Source organism: Myotis daubentonii, chromosome 10, assembly GCF_963259705.1.
Source record: "Myotis daubentonii chromosome 10, mMyoDau2.1, whole genome shotgun sequence".
Lineage (NCBI taxonomy): Eukaryota > Metazoa > Chordata > Mammalia > Chiroptera > Vespertilionidae > Myotis > Myotis daubentonii.
In genome coordinates this window covers 33,978,921-33,995,818 of record NC_081849.1, presented here as the reverse complement: position 1 = coordinate 33,995,818, position 16,898 = coordinate 33,978,921, and the positions used below count along the sequence as shown (strand labels likewise).

The 16,898-nt window shown below is 44.9% G+C and overlaps 1 gene segment (V, D, J or C); it reads right to left on the bottom strand.

Moving 5' to 3' along the window:
- Window positions 1–14,166: 14,166 nt before the first annotated feature.
- On the bottom strand, window positions 14,167–15,752 carry LOC132211454 (T cell receptor beta variable 5-5-like). The segment is given in 2 exon segments: window positions 14,167–15,094; window positions 15,205–15,752. Coding segments are annotated over 2 exon segments (429 nt in total).
- Window positions 15,753–16,898: the final 1,146 nt, after the last annotated feature.

Sequence of the window (16,898 nt, the reverse complement as noted above, 5' to 3'; positions counted from 1 at the left end):
TCACCCTCTCCACCAAACATAGGCTCCAGGAGAAGCCTTAACTCCACGTAGGACCTGGTTCATGGCTCTCTGATGTGACCAACATTCTTGCATAGCAGTAAATGTGAGAAGATATGATCAGCAAACCTCTGACTCATCTGATTCATCAGATAGTCTCCCTGATGTAGGGACCAAGTCAAGACTCTGTCTCCTACAGGGTGCCATCAGTGGCTCACTCTGTGGATCCACAGCGCCCCCACGCGGCCACTCGTGTAGTAGCAGTGTTGATACTGCCCAGACTGGCTGGGTTCTGTCTGAATTTGGAGTCAGGATCACCCAGGACACTGGAAGCTCCTGCTGATGTGATGTTTACTGTTTCAACTCAGTTTTTGCAGGTGGTAGTGAGGGAGGCATGGTGCATTTTCCTAAAAAGGGAATAAAAATTATAAATATCATCAATGAGTGTGCTGGGAAAGAGGACACCTTGCATTTGCTGCCTAGGGAAGGGTCAGAGGGACCTTGGGTAAAGTGCTCTCTTTAACCAAAGATAATTCCTGGGGAGGGCTGACCTTGGGGTTCTAACAGCCAAAAAAAAAAAAAAAAAAGCAGCTAAGTAACTGGAAATCAACCCTCTGTGAAGGGGGAACTGCCTACTTAGAGATCCTGGAGGTTTTTTTGGACTACCCTGTTCAACTCTTTTGTTCTTTTTAAAAATTGAATTACTTACCTTTTGTTTATTGATTTGTAGGAATTATTTATATTTTGGATACACGCCCTTTCTTAATATCTTTTGATGAACAGGAGTTTAAAATTTTGACAAAGAAAAATGTACTTTTTAAAGATTATAATATTTTTTGTCTTCTGTAAGAAATCTTTGGACTCTGAGGTCAAGAATAGAATTTGCTCTGCTTTCTTTCAGAAGCTTTATAGATCATTGTAAATATTGACCCATCTCATACTCAAGTTTGCAAGAGTCAGCAAAAATGGTAAATATTTCCGGTTTTCTGTCCAGCTGCTCAGCTCTGCCACAGCTGTGCCAAAGCATCCACAGACACTGGGTATGGAGGGAGAGAGGCTGTGCTCCAATAAACTTCCTGTATCAAAACCAAAATCTAAATTTCAAATACTTTTCATATGTTACAAATATTATTATTTTTAAATCACTTAAAAATCTGAACATCATTGGTTAGCTTCTGGGCCATCTAATAACAGGCAGAGGCCAGATTTTGCCCACTTCTGGTTTATGAAGTGAGATAAGGATTGAGTTTCATTATTTTCCATATGCATACACTTTTTCCAACACTATTTTTGGAGTGACTATTTCTCCCCATTTTGAGCTACTTTTAGTGTTTGATCTAGGGATTACAATGTGCATCTCTAATTTACCATAGACTCCCTGCAAAAAGGTCTATTAACCATAGATTTTTCATAAGTGCCCTTGATCAGGAGAATGACTTTTTGAATTATTTCTAATTTACTAAGAGTTTTAATTGGGAACAGATGTTGGATTGTATCAACTGTATTTTGAGCAGCTATAGAGATGATCCTATGACCTTTCTTTATTTTTATTTGAGATGTTAAACTACACTTTGTATTTTTTGAATGTTAAACTGACTGCACATTACTGAGATAAACCTCACTTGGTCACAATGTATTAACCTCTGTAGCTGTTGTTGCATTTGATACTGGGATGAGCAGGGCATTATTCACTGTTTTTCCGATTTTCCACTAAGTACTCTTTTAGTGGCTTCCTACTAATTTTGATATGCTATATGTTAGGGTTTGGCTGGTGACTTGGGATATGAAAGAATTCACAGCTAAGAAAAGAGATACAGTAAGGAAATTTATTTTACTTTCCAAGGGATGAAAGGGCTGGTGTATTGCTAATCAATGCAGGGCAGGGAAGAAAGAGTGGCTTGCAGTTTTAAAGGGCAAGCAGTTGCTGTTGCTAAGTGACAAGGAAGGGAGGGGGATTGTGTTGAAGTTGACCAGATGCTGGGCATTGTCTTGAAAAGTTACAGTTTATTTGCTTTCCTGGAGACAGTCTGGCAGATGTTCTAAGGAGATGTCTTATCAGTACTTTCCCAAGTCTGTAAAACAAGCTTAGAACAAAAGTTATAAAGAGTTCAAAATAGGGCTTGTCTGAAGGGGAGGAGGGAGATGTAAAGGAGGAATTTTTGCTAACCAGCCTGGAGCTTTTAAAACGCAGGTAGAAGGCCTAGAGATATGAAAACATGCTCAAAGTCACTAATCATTCAAGAGATGCAAATCAAAACGACAATGAGGTACCATCTCACACCTGTCAGAATGGCTATCATCAACAAATGACAAGTGCTGGCAAGGATGTGGAGAAAAAGGAACCCTCATGAACTGCTGGTGGGAATGCAGACTGGTGTAGCCACTGTGGAAAACAGAATGGAGTTCTCTCAAAAAAATTAAAAATGGAACTCCCATTTGACCCAGTAATCCCACTTCTAGGAATATATTTCAAGAAATCAGAAACACCAATTAGAAAGGATATATGCACCCCTATGTTCACAGAGGCACAATTTATAATAGCTAAGATTCAGAAACAGCCTAAGTGCCCATCAACAGATGAGTGGTTTAAAAAATGGTGGTACATCTACATAATGGAATTCTACGCTGCTGTTGAAAAGAAGGAACTCTTACCATTTGCAACAGCATGGATGGAACTGAAGAGCATTATGCTAAGCGAAATAAGCCATTCAGAGAAAGATGAATGTTACATGACCTCACTCACTTGTGGGATATAATGAGCAACATAAACTGATGAACAAAAATAGATCTGAAGATATAGAAGCATTGAACAGACTGTCAAACCACAGAGGGAAAGCAAGGGGAGAGGGTAAGAGATCAACCAAAGGACTTGTACACATGCATATAAGCATAACCAATGGACACAGACAATAGGGAGTTGAGAGCATGGGCTGGGGGGTGGGAGCGGCTGGAGAGAGGTCAATGGGGGGGAAAGGAGACATATGTAATATGCTAAACAATTAAGAATTTGAATTAAAAAAATAATAAAAAGAGAAGGCTTCAGATGAAGAAATAATAAAAATAAAACAGCAGGGAGGAGGGGTGGGGGAACCATTATAGCCTTGAGTATAGTCTGATCTGGTCCTGCTGTTTGAATAGAGGAGCTATTTAAATCAGAAGAGCTAACAATCTCAGGGTTTAATTATCAAATACTTCTCATAAATTGTGGAAAGGCCACAACAAAGAAAAGGAGAGGCCTGTTTTCTGTCCTTACATTATATTTTCATTTTCATTTGGTTAAAATCACTTTAGAATTTCCCTTTTGCTTTGTTCTTTGCCCAATAGGTTATTTAGAAGATTGTTATTTTCTTTCCAAATATTTGAGACTTTTCCAAGTCTCTTTCTGTTGTTGATTTCTAATTTAGTTCCTTGGTGTTCGGAGAACATGCTTTGTAAGATGGATTCTTTTAAATGTATTGATACTTGTTTTATTATGATTCATGTATACTCAATAAGAATGTGTATTCTGCTGTAGGTGGGTGAACTGTTCTATAAATGTCAGTTAGGCCAAGGCGGTCAATAAGTTATTCCATCCATTACTGACAGGTGTTGAAATGTCTGACTATAATTATGAATTTGTCTATTTCTCCTTGCTGGTTTGGTTCAATGTTTTGAAGCTTTGTTTTTACATGAATAAATATTTATTATTGCTATGTCTTCTTATTAGATTGTTTTGTTATCATTAGAATATGACCTCTGTTATCCAGATGACATCCTTTGCTCTGAAATTTACTTTGTTTGATATTAATTTTGCTGCTCCAGCTTTTTTGTTATTAGTGTTAGCATGGTATATCTTGTTCAGAGAACTTTCTGAGTCTTCATGTTTATAGTGCATTTCTAGTTGGTAGCATACAGGTTTTTTTGTTTTTGTTTTTGTTTTTGTAAGGAATATCACAGTCTATGGTTTTAATTGCAGTATTTAGACTACTTAGATTTGATATGATTATTGATCTAGTTTGTCAATAACTATCATCTTGCTATTTGTTCTATTAGTTCCATCTCTTCTTTGTCCCTTTTCCTTTGTTTTATGTCTTTGTGTGTATTAATTGAGCATATTAATAACTCCATTTCCTCTTTTTTTGTTGGCTCATTAGCTTTAATTGTGTTTGTTATTTTAGTGATGGCTCTAGGGTTTGCAATTCACATCTCTGCTTTAACACAGTCTACCTTCAAGTGATATTATACCACTGGACACAGATTAGGAAAACCTCACAATGGTAAGGTATCTATTTATCTACTCTCTGTCTTGCTATTGTTTTTACATACAGTAGTCCCGCCTTATATGCAGTTTCACTTTCCACAGTTTCAGTTACCGGCAGTCAAGTGCTGTTCAGAATTATTAATGGTCAATTCCAGAAATAAACAATTCCCAAGGTTTTACTTGAGCACCATACTGAACAGCCTGATGGAATCTTGTACTGCCTCATACTGTCCCACACAGGATATGATCCATCCCTTTGTGCAGCATATCCATGCTGTGTACACAACATGGTATTAGCCTCTTTGTAGCTGTCTTTGTTATCAGACTGACCTTACCAGCGTCACGTAGCTTGTGTTCTAGACACCCTTATTTTGCTCATGTGACCCAAAGCACATGAATATTGATGCTGGCCATTTAGATTTGCCGAAGAGATGCCATAAAGTGCTTCCTTTAAGTAAAAAGGTGTGTTTTATAGGAAAAAACAGTCTGTATAGAATTTGGATACTATTTGTGGTTTCAGGCATCCACTTGAAAAGTATCCCCCCAAAATAAAAGAGGTTTACTGTAACTGTTATCAGGTCGTCTTTGAATCACTTTTCTTTAACACCTTCTCAAGTAGGGTTTTTATTACATCAAGCTAAAGTTAAATTTTTATTAAAAATAGAGTGGAGAAGAAGACTGCAGGATTGCAGAGAAAAATACTAAAACAATATATAGGCATACATTAATGTGCATTATTGTGGGTGACAGGTGCTCCTGGATAATTGATTTCAATGACAGTTCTTACTGAGGGTTCTAATTTATGTATTTTAAGGCTGGTGGCTGCATGTGGCCTTGATAGTTCTTTGCATGGGCTGTCCACACAAGAGCTTAATGTGGTTTGAGTACAGGTAGTTTATTGTAAATGTGTTGAAATTTTATATTTTACAGGAAAAGATTTTACCATACTTGATTGAGCCTAAGTACAGGTGCTCAATCTCAATTGTAGAATCTTGAACTATAAAGGAATCCCAGAAATCCACAGAAAGAATATTATTACCCAGCAGATCTGTTCTTGGATTTCAAAGGTCATTTCCTGACCTCCCAGTATCAGAAAGACAGTGAAAGTGCCAACGGCACTTACTCCCCTTGATGAGGGAAGAAGAGGGCCACCTCTTTGTTCTGGGAACTATGAGGAGTGGTGAGCACATGAGGGTTTGAGAGCAGGAAGAGGGTGACTCTGCATCGCTGTGGTTAAGCTGCTGGCACAGAGGTACACGGCCGAGTCTCCCTGTTCTACAGGCTGGATCTTCAGAGTGGAGGAGGAGCCACCAGACCTCTCAGCATAGAACCGCTCTTTAGGCATCCCTGATCTGTCTACTGGATCCTTGTTCTGAAAGTAAATCAAAAACTCTGGGCCCTGCCCCAGCCTCTGTTGATACCAGTAAAGAACAACATGTCCAGAAATTGGATCACACTCGAGAGACACATTCTGTCCCCTCTCTGTGACTATAATCCTGGGGGACTGGGACACTCCAGTATTGGTGTGACCTGTGAAGACATAATTTGAAAATAGAATTAAGAAAAAACAATTGTAATCCTCTCTCTCTCTCTCTCTCTCTCTCTCTCTCTCTCTCTCTTCCCCCCCTCCCCCAACCAACCCCTCACACACACCATAGACACCTAGTTAAACTGCTTGGATTTCTGAGGACTCACCTGTCCCTAGGAGACAGAAGGTCACCCAGCAGAGGAGCCTGGTGCCCATGGCAAAGTCAGGACAGGAATGGGAGGTTCACCAGGTCAGGGTCCTTGTGAGCATGAGCAGAGGAGGAGAGGCCTCCCATGTCTGCACAGGCAGTTCCCATAGTGACATCACTGCCTCGATCAACCCCCTCAACCTCAGAGACATGGGATCTATATTATAGCATTCTTGGCTGACTAATTTAAATATTTATAAGCTCCTTTTCCAACGAAATCCATGCATGGCTGTCACTCTGGACTCCCATGCTGTCTGGATTGCAGAGATCTCACTGAATCTCTAAGTTTATCTTCTCATTTGCCAGTCACTCCTGTCCCCTGGGCATTTTCACTAAGACACGACAACAGCATCTTCAGTACCAAAACGTGAATTCATTGTCTTATCTGTAAGTCAGGATCTCCAGTGAGCATCACTGTGTATGTCCTCATTCCCTACATTCTCCCAGTCACACATGCTGAACCTTATCTATTTCTTAGGCAAGGGTGGGCACTGGGTGTGGACTTGGCTTTGCCCTGGAATGCACTGGCATTCAGAGATACAAGAGATTAAATAATGTAGTAGAAAATTGTCTGAGTTGGATGCTCCTATTCTTTCTGCAGGTCATGACCAAGTGCCTTCTCTATCTTCATTACCCTCCATGTTGTTTTATGTCTTCCTAGCTCATGGCAAAGCCTCATGTCCTTCTAGTAAACAGTAGGTATCCTATAGCTTTTTTATGGAAGAGGACTCCATTTCATTAACCTATAAGACACTAGTGTATAATATATAAGGGGGTCCAAATGGATCTGAGTTACTGATTACTTTCCACCCTGGAGGCATCAGACTCAGATTGATGGTGAGAAAAGCTAGATCTGGGGAAACAACTTCCCAGCTAATGGTATTGCTTCAGAAGACAGGTAAACAGACAGTAACAGTGTGTAGTGTGTGCCCAAGGCCCTGGGTCTGGTCCAGGCCTAACAGAAAGTACCCTGCAGGAGGACCGCAGCACACAGGTGTAGGAGTCTGTATAGGGCTCTGCTGAGACCTGGGGAGGGGCTGCCCCCTGCCTTTTTGTGCAGAGAGGATGTAGCTCTGCTATGCTGTGGATTCACTGCTGGCACAGTAGTACACAGATGTCTGGGAGGGGGTGGCTGAGTCTAGTGTGAGGGCAAAGTTCTCTGTATTTGATCTAGAGACACTGTACCCATCAGCAACATCTCCTTTGTCAGTGATCCCAGCACCGACTGAATAATGGATCAGCCTCAGCCCATGCCCCAGGTCTTGTCGATACCGGTACATATCGTTGTGGTTATCAGTCTGGTGACATCTGAGAGTCACCTTCTTTTCTCTCCCTGTGACCTTGTATGTTGGGCTCTGGGTGATTCGGGCATCCAGGTGTCCTGTAAAGAGAGAGTAACAGACCTGATGCTGTCATCCTGAAATGAAGATTTGGGCTGAGATCTTGGGAATCTGGGGCAAAAAGCCTACCATACTCACCTGCACAAAGGAGACAAAGAGCCACCCAGAAGAAGAGCCTGGTGACCATTTCAGGTCCAGGGCAGAATCTCATGTCTTCCTATTCTGTCTCAAGGAAATAGACTTAGTGATGTCTGAGCTGTAGAGCTAACCTGCCACACCCCTTCCCCACAAGAACAAATCAATGATCCTCTCAGTTATAGGAACCACATGACGTCCAGGACGTTTTCAAAGCCTCAAGTTCGGAGTCATTGGAATCTGAAGACTTGTTTTACGTTGTCTCACAATTCACCGACTGATGGGAGACCTGCATTCCTGCTCAGGTCCTTGTGTGCTCATGGGTCAGAGTTCTCCCTTGGTTTCATCTGAGGCCACAGAAGACTGGACCACCTAAGTCCCCATGACTGTTCCTTTTGTGAAAAAAAAAAAAAAAAAAAGAGGAGGCTTGCTAGCCAGGTGGATGAGATATTCAACAGAGATACAGGTTTGCAGAATCACAGGGAAATGTTCCGTCTCGCAACCCTACAGAATGGGAGAATATTTGATTGAATCATAAGTGTGCTCTGTGCCAAGCTAGTAACTAGTCAATACCAGTTTGAGCTGCTATTTATTATACAGGTTATATCTCAATGTGAGGTCACCTATTTCTGTGACTAAATATTTTGATGTCATCTTGCTGATCAACTATAATCACACAACAGTGAGAAAGGACACGGAGTCATAAATCAGAGGCGAGGAGGAGGTTGATGGTCATCACATATAAAGGCTTGCAGCGTGGGGCCTGGCTAACCCAAGAAAGGCCGTTACATCTTATTCAGGACTTACCTGGCCCCAGGAAACCAAGAGCCAGAAAGCAAAGGAGCCCACTCCCTGAGGCAGGATCAATGCAAAATAAAGAGGAGTTTTTCAGCTAGACTCCATTGTTTGGGTTAGCTTACATGGAATCCCAGAGACCTGAGGACTGTTCTCACAAGAAGGTATGACCAAACCATACTGTTAGTATTCTCAATAATACCATAATTTCTTTACAGATATAAGCATTCATTAGTAATAGTTCCTTTGTAAAGTATTTTTAATCAATTAGAGCCACAGATCTGATATTGCAGAAAACATGCACCTCATCTCAAAGCTGTTTTTTGTGTTTTTGGGTTTTTTTTGCACTGGTGTCTCCCATGCACCCGGAGTAGTGCCTATTCAGGTTAAATAGTGAAGGGAGCTTTGCTATGTGGACAATGAAGAATAATGCCAGGCCTTCTCATGTACACAGGACCTTTAAAGACATCTACAAAAAAATGTTATTCTCTTTTTCAAAAAGCAACCTAAATCAGTCCTGGCTGGTTTGTCTAAGTGGATAAAGTGTCAGCACGTGGACTGGAGGGTCCTGGGTTAGATTCCGGTCAAGGGCATGTACCTCAGTTGCAGGCTGGATCCCCGGCTCAGGTTGGGGCATGTGCAAGATGCAACCAATCAATGTGTCTCTCTCACATTGATATTTCTCTCGGTCCCCCCACCCTCCCTTCCACTCTTCCTAAAAATCAATGCAAAAATTTCCTCAGATGAGGATTAACCAAAAAAAAAGCCCTCTAAATTTTCATCCCACAAATCCCAAACTACTCTGTACCTGTATTTAATTAGTGTTTGTTGAATGAATGATGAAAGGAATGAATGGTTATAGGAGTCCAGGCAGACTCCACTTCTGTAAAGATAACCCAGTCTAGTCAGTTATACATAGGTTCAGAGCTTGAAGGGAGCAACAACCCATGTGAGTCTGTTGAGAATTCAAAAATAATCAAAATAAATGGGGAAAAGATTCATTCCTAAAAGTTATTATAAGACTTTTTGTTTTTATAGGCCTTTTTGAATGAACGGTTGTCAGAATGAAAGAAATAAACATGATGGTCACATCCTTCTATCACTGTCACTGTTTAGGCTGCCCCCAGAGGCACAGTCTGTGGTGAGGATTTAGGTGCAAGTAGTTTATTTTGAAAATAATCTCAGGAAGCAGGAGTTAGAGTAGTGAGGAAGAAACTAGGAAGGAGAAAATCAGAATAAGGTGCAATATTGCAGTTATGCAGGCACATTGGGAGATGGATTTATGGATTTTGTTGGAATCTGCAGAGAAGCGCACAGACCACCTCCTGAACTGTCTTCCTGAATACAGAGGCTGAGCTTTCATCCCTGGCTCCTTTCCCTCCAGGAGCATTAGCACTTCTGCAGCTCTGGCTGCCCTGCTGTGCAGGCCATGTGGGCTCCCATGATAGAGAGGAGGCCAGAGCAGAAAGCAGAAGGGACTCCCAGCCTGCAGGTGATGGGGTGCTGTCAGAACCAGGTAAATGCACAATCTCCACTGCAGCTGAGGCTGATACCAGAGGTGGGCTGGGGATGGATGTACAGCACTAGAGGCTCCACTATGATGGTCTCTCTTCACACAAAACTGTCCCTTCCATCAGCTCTTCTGTGTGATCACCAGTCACTCTGAAGCCACAACTTTCTGGTTTTACCACACCTTTTTGTACATCAGACTTAACATCAAACAGGAAGTGCTTTCCTTGGTCCTATATTTATTTTCCCTTAAGAATCACCTCTCTGTAGTTAATTTCACCCAATAAATTATCAGACAAAAGTATTAGCATTTCAGAGGAGTTTCTTTCTGAACCATAGATGAGTCAGGCAAAAGTAACCCCTGCCTGCTTTTGATTCCAGAACTGCACATCTGTTTAATCTAATAAAAGACAAACATGTAAATTGACTGTACCTTCACTATGCCTTAAACCACTCCCACCACCCAATCAGAGTGACTATATGCAAATTAACCCAGCCAAGATGACAGCCTGCCGCCATGGAGCTGGAGCGAGCAAGAGGCTTGGGTTGCCCCTGCCGATGGAGGAAGCCAAGCTTCCTGCCCGCCCTGGCCAGCTCTGAGCTCCACTCAAGGCTACAAAGTTTCAATTATAGAAGGTAAATAAATCTCAGAATAAAAAAGAAAAAAAGGAGAGGCTGGGAACTTCCATCACCAGAGGGGGCTTGGCCAGCCTGAAAATGGCCCTCAGTCCCTCACCCAGACTGGCCCAACCTCCATAGGGTGAGGGTCCCCACTGGCGGGGGGGTCTTGACCAGCCTACAAACAACCATCAGCCCCTCACCCAGGCTGGCCAGGCACCTCAGTGGGAACCCCCACCCTGATCCAGGACACCCTTCAGGGCAAACTAGCCGGCCCCCTCCCGTGCACCAGGCCTCTATCCTATATAATAAAGGGTAATATGCAAATTGACCCTAACAGCAGAACAACTGGAAATGACTGGTCACTATGACACACACTGACCACAAGGGGGCAGACACTCAATGCAGGAGCTGCCCCCAGTGGTCAGTGCGCTCCCACAGGGGGAGCTCTGTTCAGCCACAAGCCAGGCTGATGGCTGCCAGTACAGCGATGGTGGTGGGAGCCTCTCCGGCCTCCTCAGCAGCACTAAGGATGTCTGACTGCAGCTGAGGCCTGCTCCCTGCTGGCAAGTGGACATCCCCGAGGGCTCCCTGGCTGCCAGAGGGATGTCTTATTGCCAGCTTAGGCCCAATCCCCCAGGGAGCGGGCCTAATCCAGCAGGTGGTCATCCCCCGAGGGGTCCCAGACTGTGAGAGGGCACAGGCCAGGCTGAGGGACCCCCCCCCCCCCGAGTGCAAAAATTTTTGTGCACCAGGCCTTTAGTATCAACACTAATAAAAGAGAAAAATGGTAATTGGCGTACGAGCTACCCTTTTCATTGGCTAATCAGGGCTATATGCAAATTAACTGCCAACTAAGATTGGCAGTTAACTGCCAACAAGATGGCGGTTAATTTGCATATGTAGGCACAATGCAGGGAGGCAAAAGGGAAAGCAGGAAGAAGCCCCCTGCCACTGACAGTGATCGGAAACCCAGGGGGGAGCTAAGAGCTAGGGGGCAGGGCAAAGGCGGCCCTGGGGCCGCCTTTGCCCTGCCCCCCAGCCATGATCTGAGAATCAGGCACCTTTTCCGCCCTGGCCAGTGATAGCAGGAAGTAGGGATGGAGCCAGCGATGGGAGCTGGGCACAGTCGAAGCTGGCAGTCCCAGGAGCTAGGGGTCCCTTGCCTGGGCCTAAAGTGGAGCCCACGATCGCGGGGCCGCTGCCGCTGCGAGTCCCCGCTGCCTGGGCCGGACGCCTCAGCCAGAGGCCTCAGGCCTGGTCAAGGGGCCGATCCGGTGATTGGTGATCGGAGGGTGATGAGGGTCAACTCCTCTGGCTGAGGCATCAAGCCTGGGCGGGGGGTGGAGCCGGGGATTGGGGGGATATGATGGTCCCCTTGCCCAGGCCTGAAGCCTGGGTCAGAGGCGTCAGGCTTGGGCGGGGGGTGGAGCAAGCGATCAGAGGGAGATGGGGGTCCCCTGCCCAGGCATGATTCCTGGGCCAGAGGCCTCAGGCCTGAGCGGGGGCCAGAGCCAGTGATCGGGGGGAGATGGGGGTCCCCTGTCCAAGCCTGACACCTCTGGCAGAGGCATCAGGCCTGGGCAAGGGGCCGATCAGGCGATCGGAGGGTGATGGGGGTCTACGCCTCTGGCCGAGGCATCCGGCCTGGGCAAGGGGCAGAGCCAGCAATCGGAGGGGTCTGGGGGTCCCCTGCCCAGGCCTGATGCCTGGGCCAGAGGCATCAGGCCTGGGCTAGGGGCAGAACCAGTGATGGGGGGAAATGAGGGTCACCTGCCCAGGCCTGACACCTCTGTCAGAGGCGTCAGGCCTGGGCAAGGGGCCGATCCTGTGATTGGAGGGTGATGGGGGTCAACGCCTGAGGGCTCCCAGTATATGAGAGGGGGCAGGCTGGACTGAGGGACACTCCCCCCCACCCCACCCCTGACACCCAGTGCACGAATTTCGTGCACCGGGCCCCTAGTATATATATATAAAAGCCTAAGCGATCATCCGATCACCTGACTGTCTGACCAGTAGCTATGACATGCAATGACCACCAGGGGCAGGCGCTCAATGCAGAGCTGCCGAGCTGCGGTTACTTGGCAGCTGTGGTTCTCGGGTGATGCACCCAGAACCAGAGAGGAGGGAGCCCAATTCCAGGGTGCAACACCCGAGAACTGCCCTCTCACAATCCAGGACCCTCAGGGGATGTTGGAGATAGGTTTCAGCATGAACCCCACAGGCCAGGCCTAGGGACCCCATCTGTGCACAAGTCCATGCACCGGGTGTCTAGTAGTAAATAATTGTCCTAGACTAGAGATTTATCACAGTTTATAGAGAACAAAGATTAATTGAGCCTATATTTTTTATTAAACAATTTGTTTTATTTGCTTGTGCAAATCTCTGCACGACACACATTATTGGCCCCAGGTTACAAATGCAAATATTCAGACAAATAGTTTCTGAGTCACCACCCCAATGCAGGTCAGAATATGAACAGACAGGTCCCCAAAGCTGGATCTCTTTCCTCTTCAGCCTGTCCCTTCCCAGGTGAAAGCTGTTATGCAAATGATTTGTGTTAGAGCCTGCATTTCTGACAGGAACTTTTGGATCCATATTCCTATTTTGCAGATGCCTCCCTCCACCAAATGCAGAAGGGTGGGGTGATTTAAAGTATGGGTGGAAGTCAGTATGGCCCATGTTTTAATCCCTGTTCTGATATTTGTTAGCTGTGCCTCCTTTAGCAAATTATCCAAACTGTCTAACAATCAGTGTTTTCACCTGTAACCTGGGTAATTTGTGTGCTACCTCACAGAAAATGAGCAACGAATAAGGTGATTGGATTAAATGCACAAAATGAATAGAATTAAAGTCGTCTGCATTCATCGATAAACTTGTATCCCAGTCTGTAAATGTCTACACCAGTGGTTCTCAACCTTGGCTGCACATTAGAATCACCTGGGAATCTTTTTAAAATCCTGATTTCTGGGCCTCATCCTCCAGAAATTCTGTTTCTTTGTTACTAATGTTGTGGCCCCACCCCATAACAAAGAAACAGAATTTCCGGAGGATGAGGCCCAGAAATTAGGATTTAAAAAAGATTCCCAGGTGATTCTAATGTGCAGCCAAGGTTGAAAACAACTGGTCTACACCATTCATTTAATAGCTGTGATGCTCAGCTGTTTTCTGCAGTTCCTGACCTGGGCAGAAGTAGCGATTTCAGATGTTCTGATGGAAAGTTTAGGAAAGCTGAGACCCTCCTTCCTCCACACCTTCCAGTGGTTTAGAAACACTGATTCTTTGCAGTAACCCCCAGAATCCTGCCTGCAATTCCTAGAGGGCTTCTGTTTTCTTGGTGAACCTTCTGCTAGTCTGGATATCCCATAGTTCCTTAGCTCCTTTATTGGAGGGACATCATGGTCTCGCTCTATGTGAACTAGGACAGGACAGACATGTTCTCTGGCTTGAAGTTCTGTATCCTAGAAGTTGGCAGGCAATCAACTGTGTAACCACACATGATGGGTGACCTCTGCATACGTGCTCTGATACTCTGGAAATGGCAAAGACAGGGCTCTGTTATATTTTATTTTGTTTCTTTTACTTTTATAAAATTTATTTTTATTGTTGAAAGTATTATAGATGTCTTATTTTGCACACCCCCCCACACACACACACACAAACACACGCTGACCTCCTTCACCCCGTTCCGGCCTCCACCTAGACCTTCACTACACTATTGTCTATGACCATGGATTAGGCATATATGCATATTAGTTCTTTGGTTAGCTCTTCCCTTTACACTCTCCCCCCTTCCCTCTGAGGTACGTCATTCTGTTTCATGCTTCTATGTCTCTGTATCTATTTTGTTCACTAGATTCCACATGTAAGTGAGATCATGTGATACTTGTCTTTCTCTGACTGAATTACTTTGCTTAGCATAATACTCTCCAAGTCCCTCCTTGCTGTCTCAATGGATGAGAGATACTTCTTTTGTAGAGTTGCATAGTATTCCATTAACTAAGGCACAGGCAGCACCATGGAATTCTGGGGGAATGTTGACTTCTGAGGCCTGGAGATGTATGGTTGACAAATGTGAAATATTTGGGACATCCAGGAGCTGCAACATCCTGGCTATAAAACCATATATGGAGCATTTTATCTTCTGTAAAATGGACACACAGTGTCTACCTCGCATTAGCACACACAATGTGGACAACCCATCTACCACAGCAGGAGTTCCTGCCATGTGCTAGGAATTGCAAGGTGCTGGCAGAGCTGGGAGGACACTCAGGAAAGCTCTGGCTGAGCTCAGCAGGCCAGGGAGGATGTTGCAAAAGAAGTTAGCCCTATACTGGTAAGTTGCTAAGGCCCCCTCCCTCTCCTGTGACATCCTCAGCTGGGGCAGGGAGGTTTGAGTACAGAAAGCCATTGACCCTGCAGGGCTGTGTCTAAGCTGCTGGCACAGAGATACACAGCTGAGTCTCCCAGCTGCAAGGCGCTCATGGCCAGCTCAGAGCTGTAGTCACTGGACTGATTTCCTGAGAACCGATCAGGGATGCTCCCTTTTTCTCTCTCCTTCTTTTCAAAATATTCAATGAGGAATTGAGGGCCGTGTCCCAGAGCCTGCTGGTACCAGTACACACTTCTGTGTCCGGAGATGGGGTGGCACTTCAGAATGGCCATCCCCCCTTGGCCTTTGATTACATGTCTTGGGGACTGGGTAACTCCAGCAGCCACTGAACCTGTGGAGGAAGCAGACAGAAGCTGGAGACCAGCACAGGAAGGACATGGACAGGCAGTGACAGTTAAGAACTTTGGGTTCAAGGATGTCCCACCTGAACTTAGGACTCACCTGCCCCCAGGAGACAGAGGGCCAAGCAGCAGAGGAGCTGAGGGCCCCTGGAAGATTTGGACAGGGCAAGACTGGCCATCTCCCAGCTCTGGGCTCTGGTGCTTAGGGTGAGAGAGCAGAGGCTTTGCCCCTCCCTTTGCTCTGAGTGGAGGGCTTGCCTGTGATGTCACTGTCCTTGTAGGCTCCACAGGCACCTTGCACCTCCTGGACAGGCTCAGCTGCTCCAGGCATTCCTTATTCTGTCCATCTTCCTATGAACAGGTGCTGCTGGCTCTGCTGAGCTGTCCAGGCAGGGTTTGTGGCCTGTGGTCATCCCCACAGCTTCTCTGTTTCCTAGAAGCATGTGCTCCTTGCTCTACACCTGACTTGAATTATCCAGGCTACCCCACAGAAGGAAGCTCCCTCACACTCTCCACCAAACATAGGCTCCAAGAGAAGCCTTACCTCCAGACAAGCCAAACTCGTGGCTTCCTGCTGTGACCAACACACCTGCATAGCAGTTAGTGTGAGAAGATATGATCAGCAAACCTCTGATTCATCAGATAGTCTCCCTGATGTAGGGACCAAGCCAAGACTCTCTCCCTTAAACCCTCCCTCTCCCACAGGGCCCACATCAGCAGTGGATACACAGCGCCCCCACGCGGCCACTTGTGCAGTAGCGGTGTTGACACTGCCCAGGCTGGCTGGGTTCTGTCTGAAATAGGCCTCAGGATTGGTTGGGACCCTGCACAGTTCCTGCTGATGTGATGTTTGCCTGTTTCAAGTTCACTCTTTCCAGGTGGTAGTGAGGAAGGCGTGATGCATATTTCCAAAAGGGGAATAAAATTCTAAATATCATCAATGAGTGTTCTAGGACGGAGGACACCATGCATTTGCTGCCCTGGGAAGGGGTAGAGGGACCTTGGGCAAAGTGCTGTCTTTAAGCAAAGGTAATTCTTGGGCAGGGTAGACCATGGGGTTCTATCCGCCAAAAATGCTCCTACACAGCTGGAAATAAACCCTCTATGAAGTGCCTACTTATAGATCCTTTTTTGGGGGTGGGGCTGGGGTGGGGGTGAGATCAACCTATTCAACTCTTTAATCTTTTTAAAATTGAATTACTCACCTTTAAAAATTATTCATTTGTAGGAATTATTTTTATTTTTTATACATGCCCTTCCTCAGATATATATTTTTTCTTGATTTCTTTTGATGAACAGGATTTCAAAATATTTGTAAAGAAAAATGTGCTTTTTAAAGATTAGAATATTTTTTGTTCTCTCTAAGAAATCTTTGCTACTCCAAGGTCATGAAAAGAATTTGCTCTGCTTTTTTTTTCAGAAGCTTTATATGTCATAATGAATGCTGACCCATCTCATATGAAAGTTTGCAAAATCAGCAAAAGTCTTCTGTAAATATTTCCGGTTTTCTGTCCCAGCTGCTCAGCTCTGCCACAGCTGTGCCAAAGCAGCCAGAAACACTGTGTACGTGAGGGAGCGAGGCTGTGCTCCAATAAACTTCCTGTATCGATACCAAAATCTGAATTTTACAGAAATTTTGTATGTCACAAATACTGGTTTTTAATCTTTTTTAACCACTTAAAAATGTAAACACCATTGGTTAGCTTCTGGGCCCTATAAGATGGAGTGAGGTAGGATTAAAAATCACTATTTTCCCATATGCACCACTGATTATTTTTCCAGCACCATTGTTGA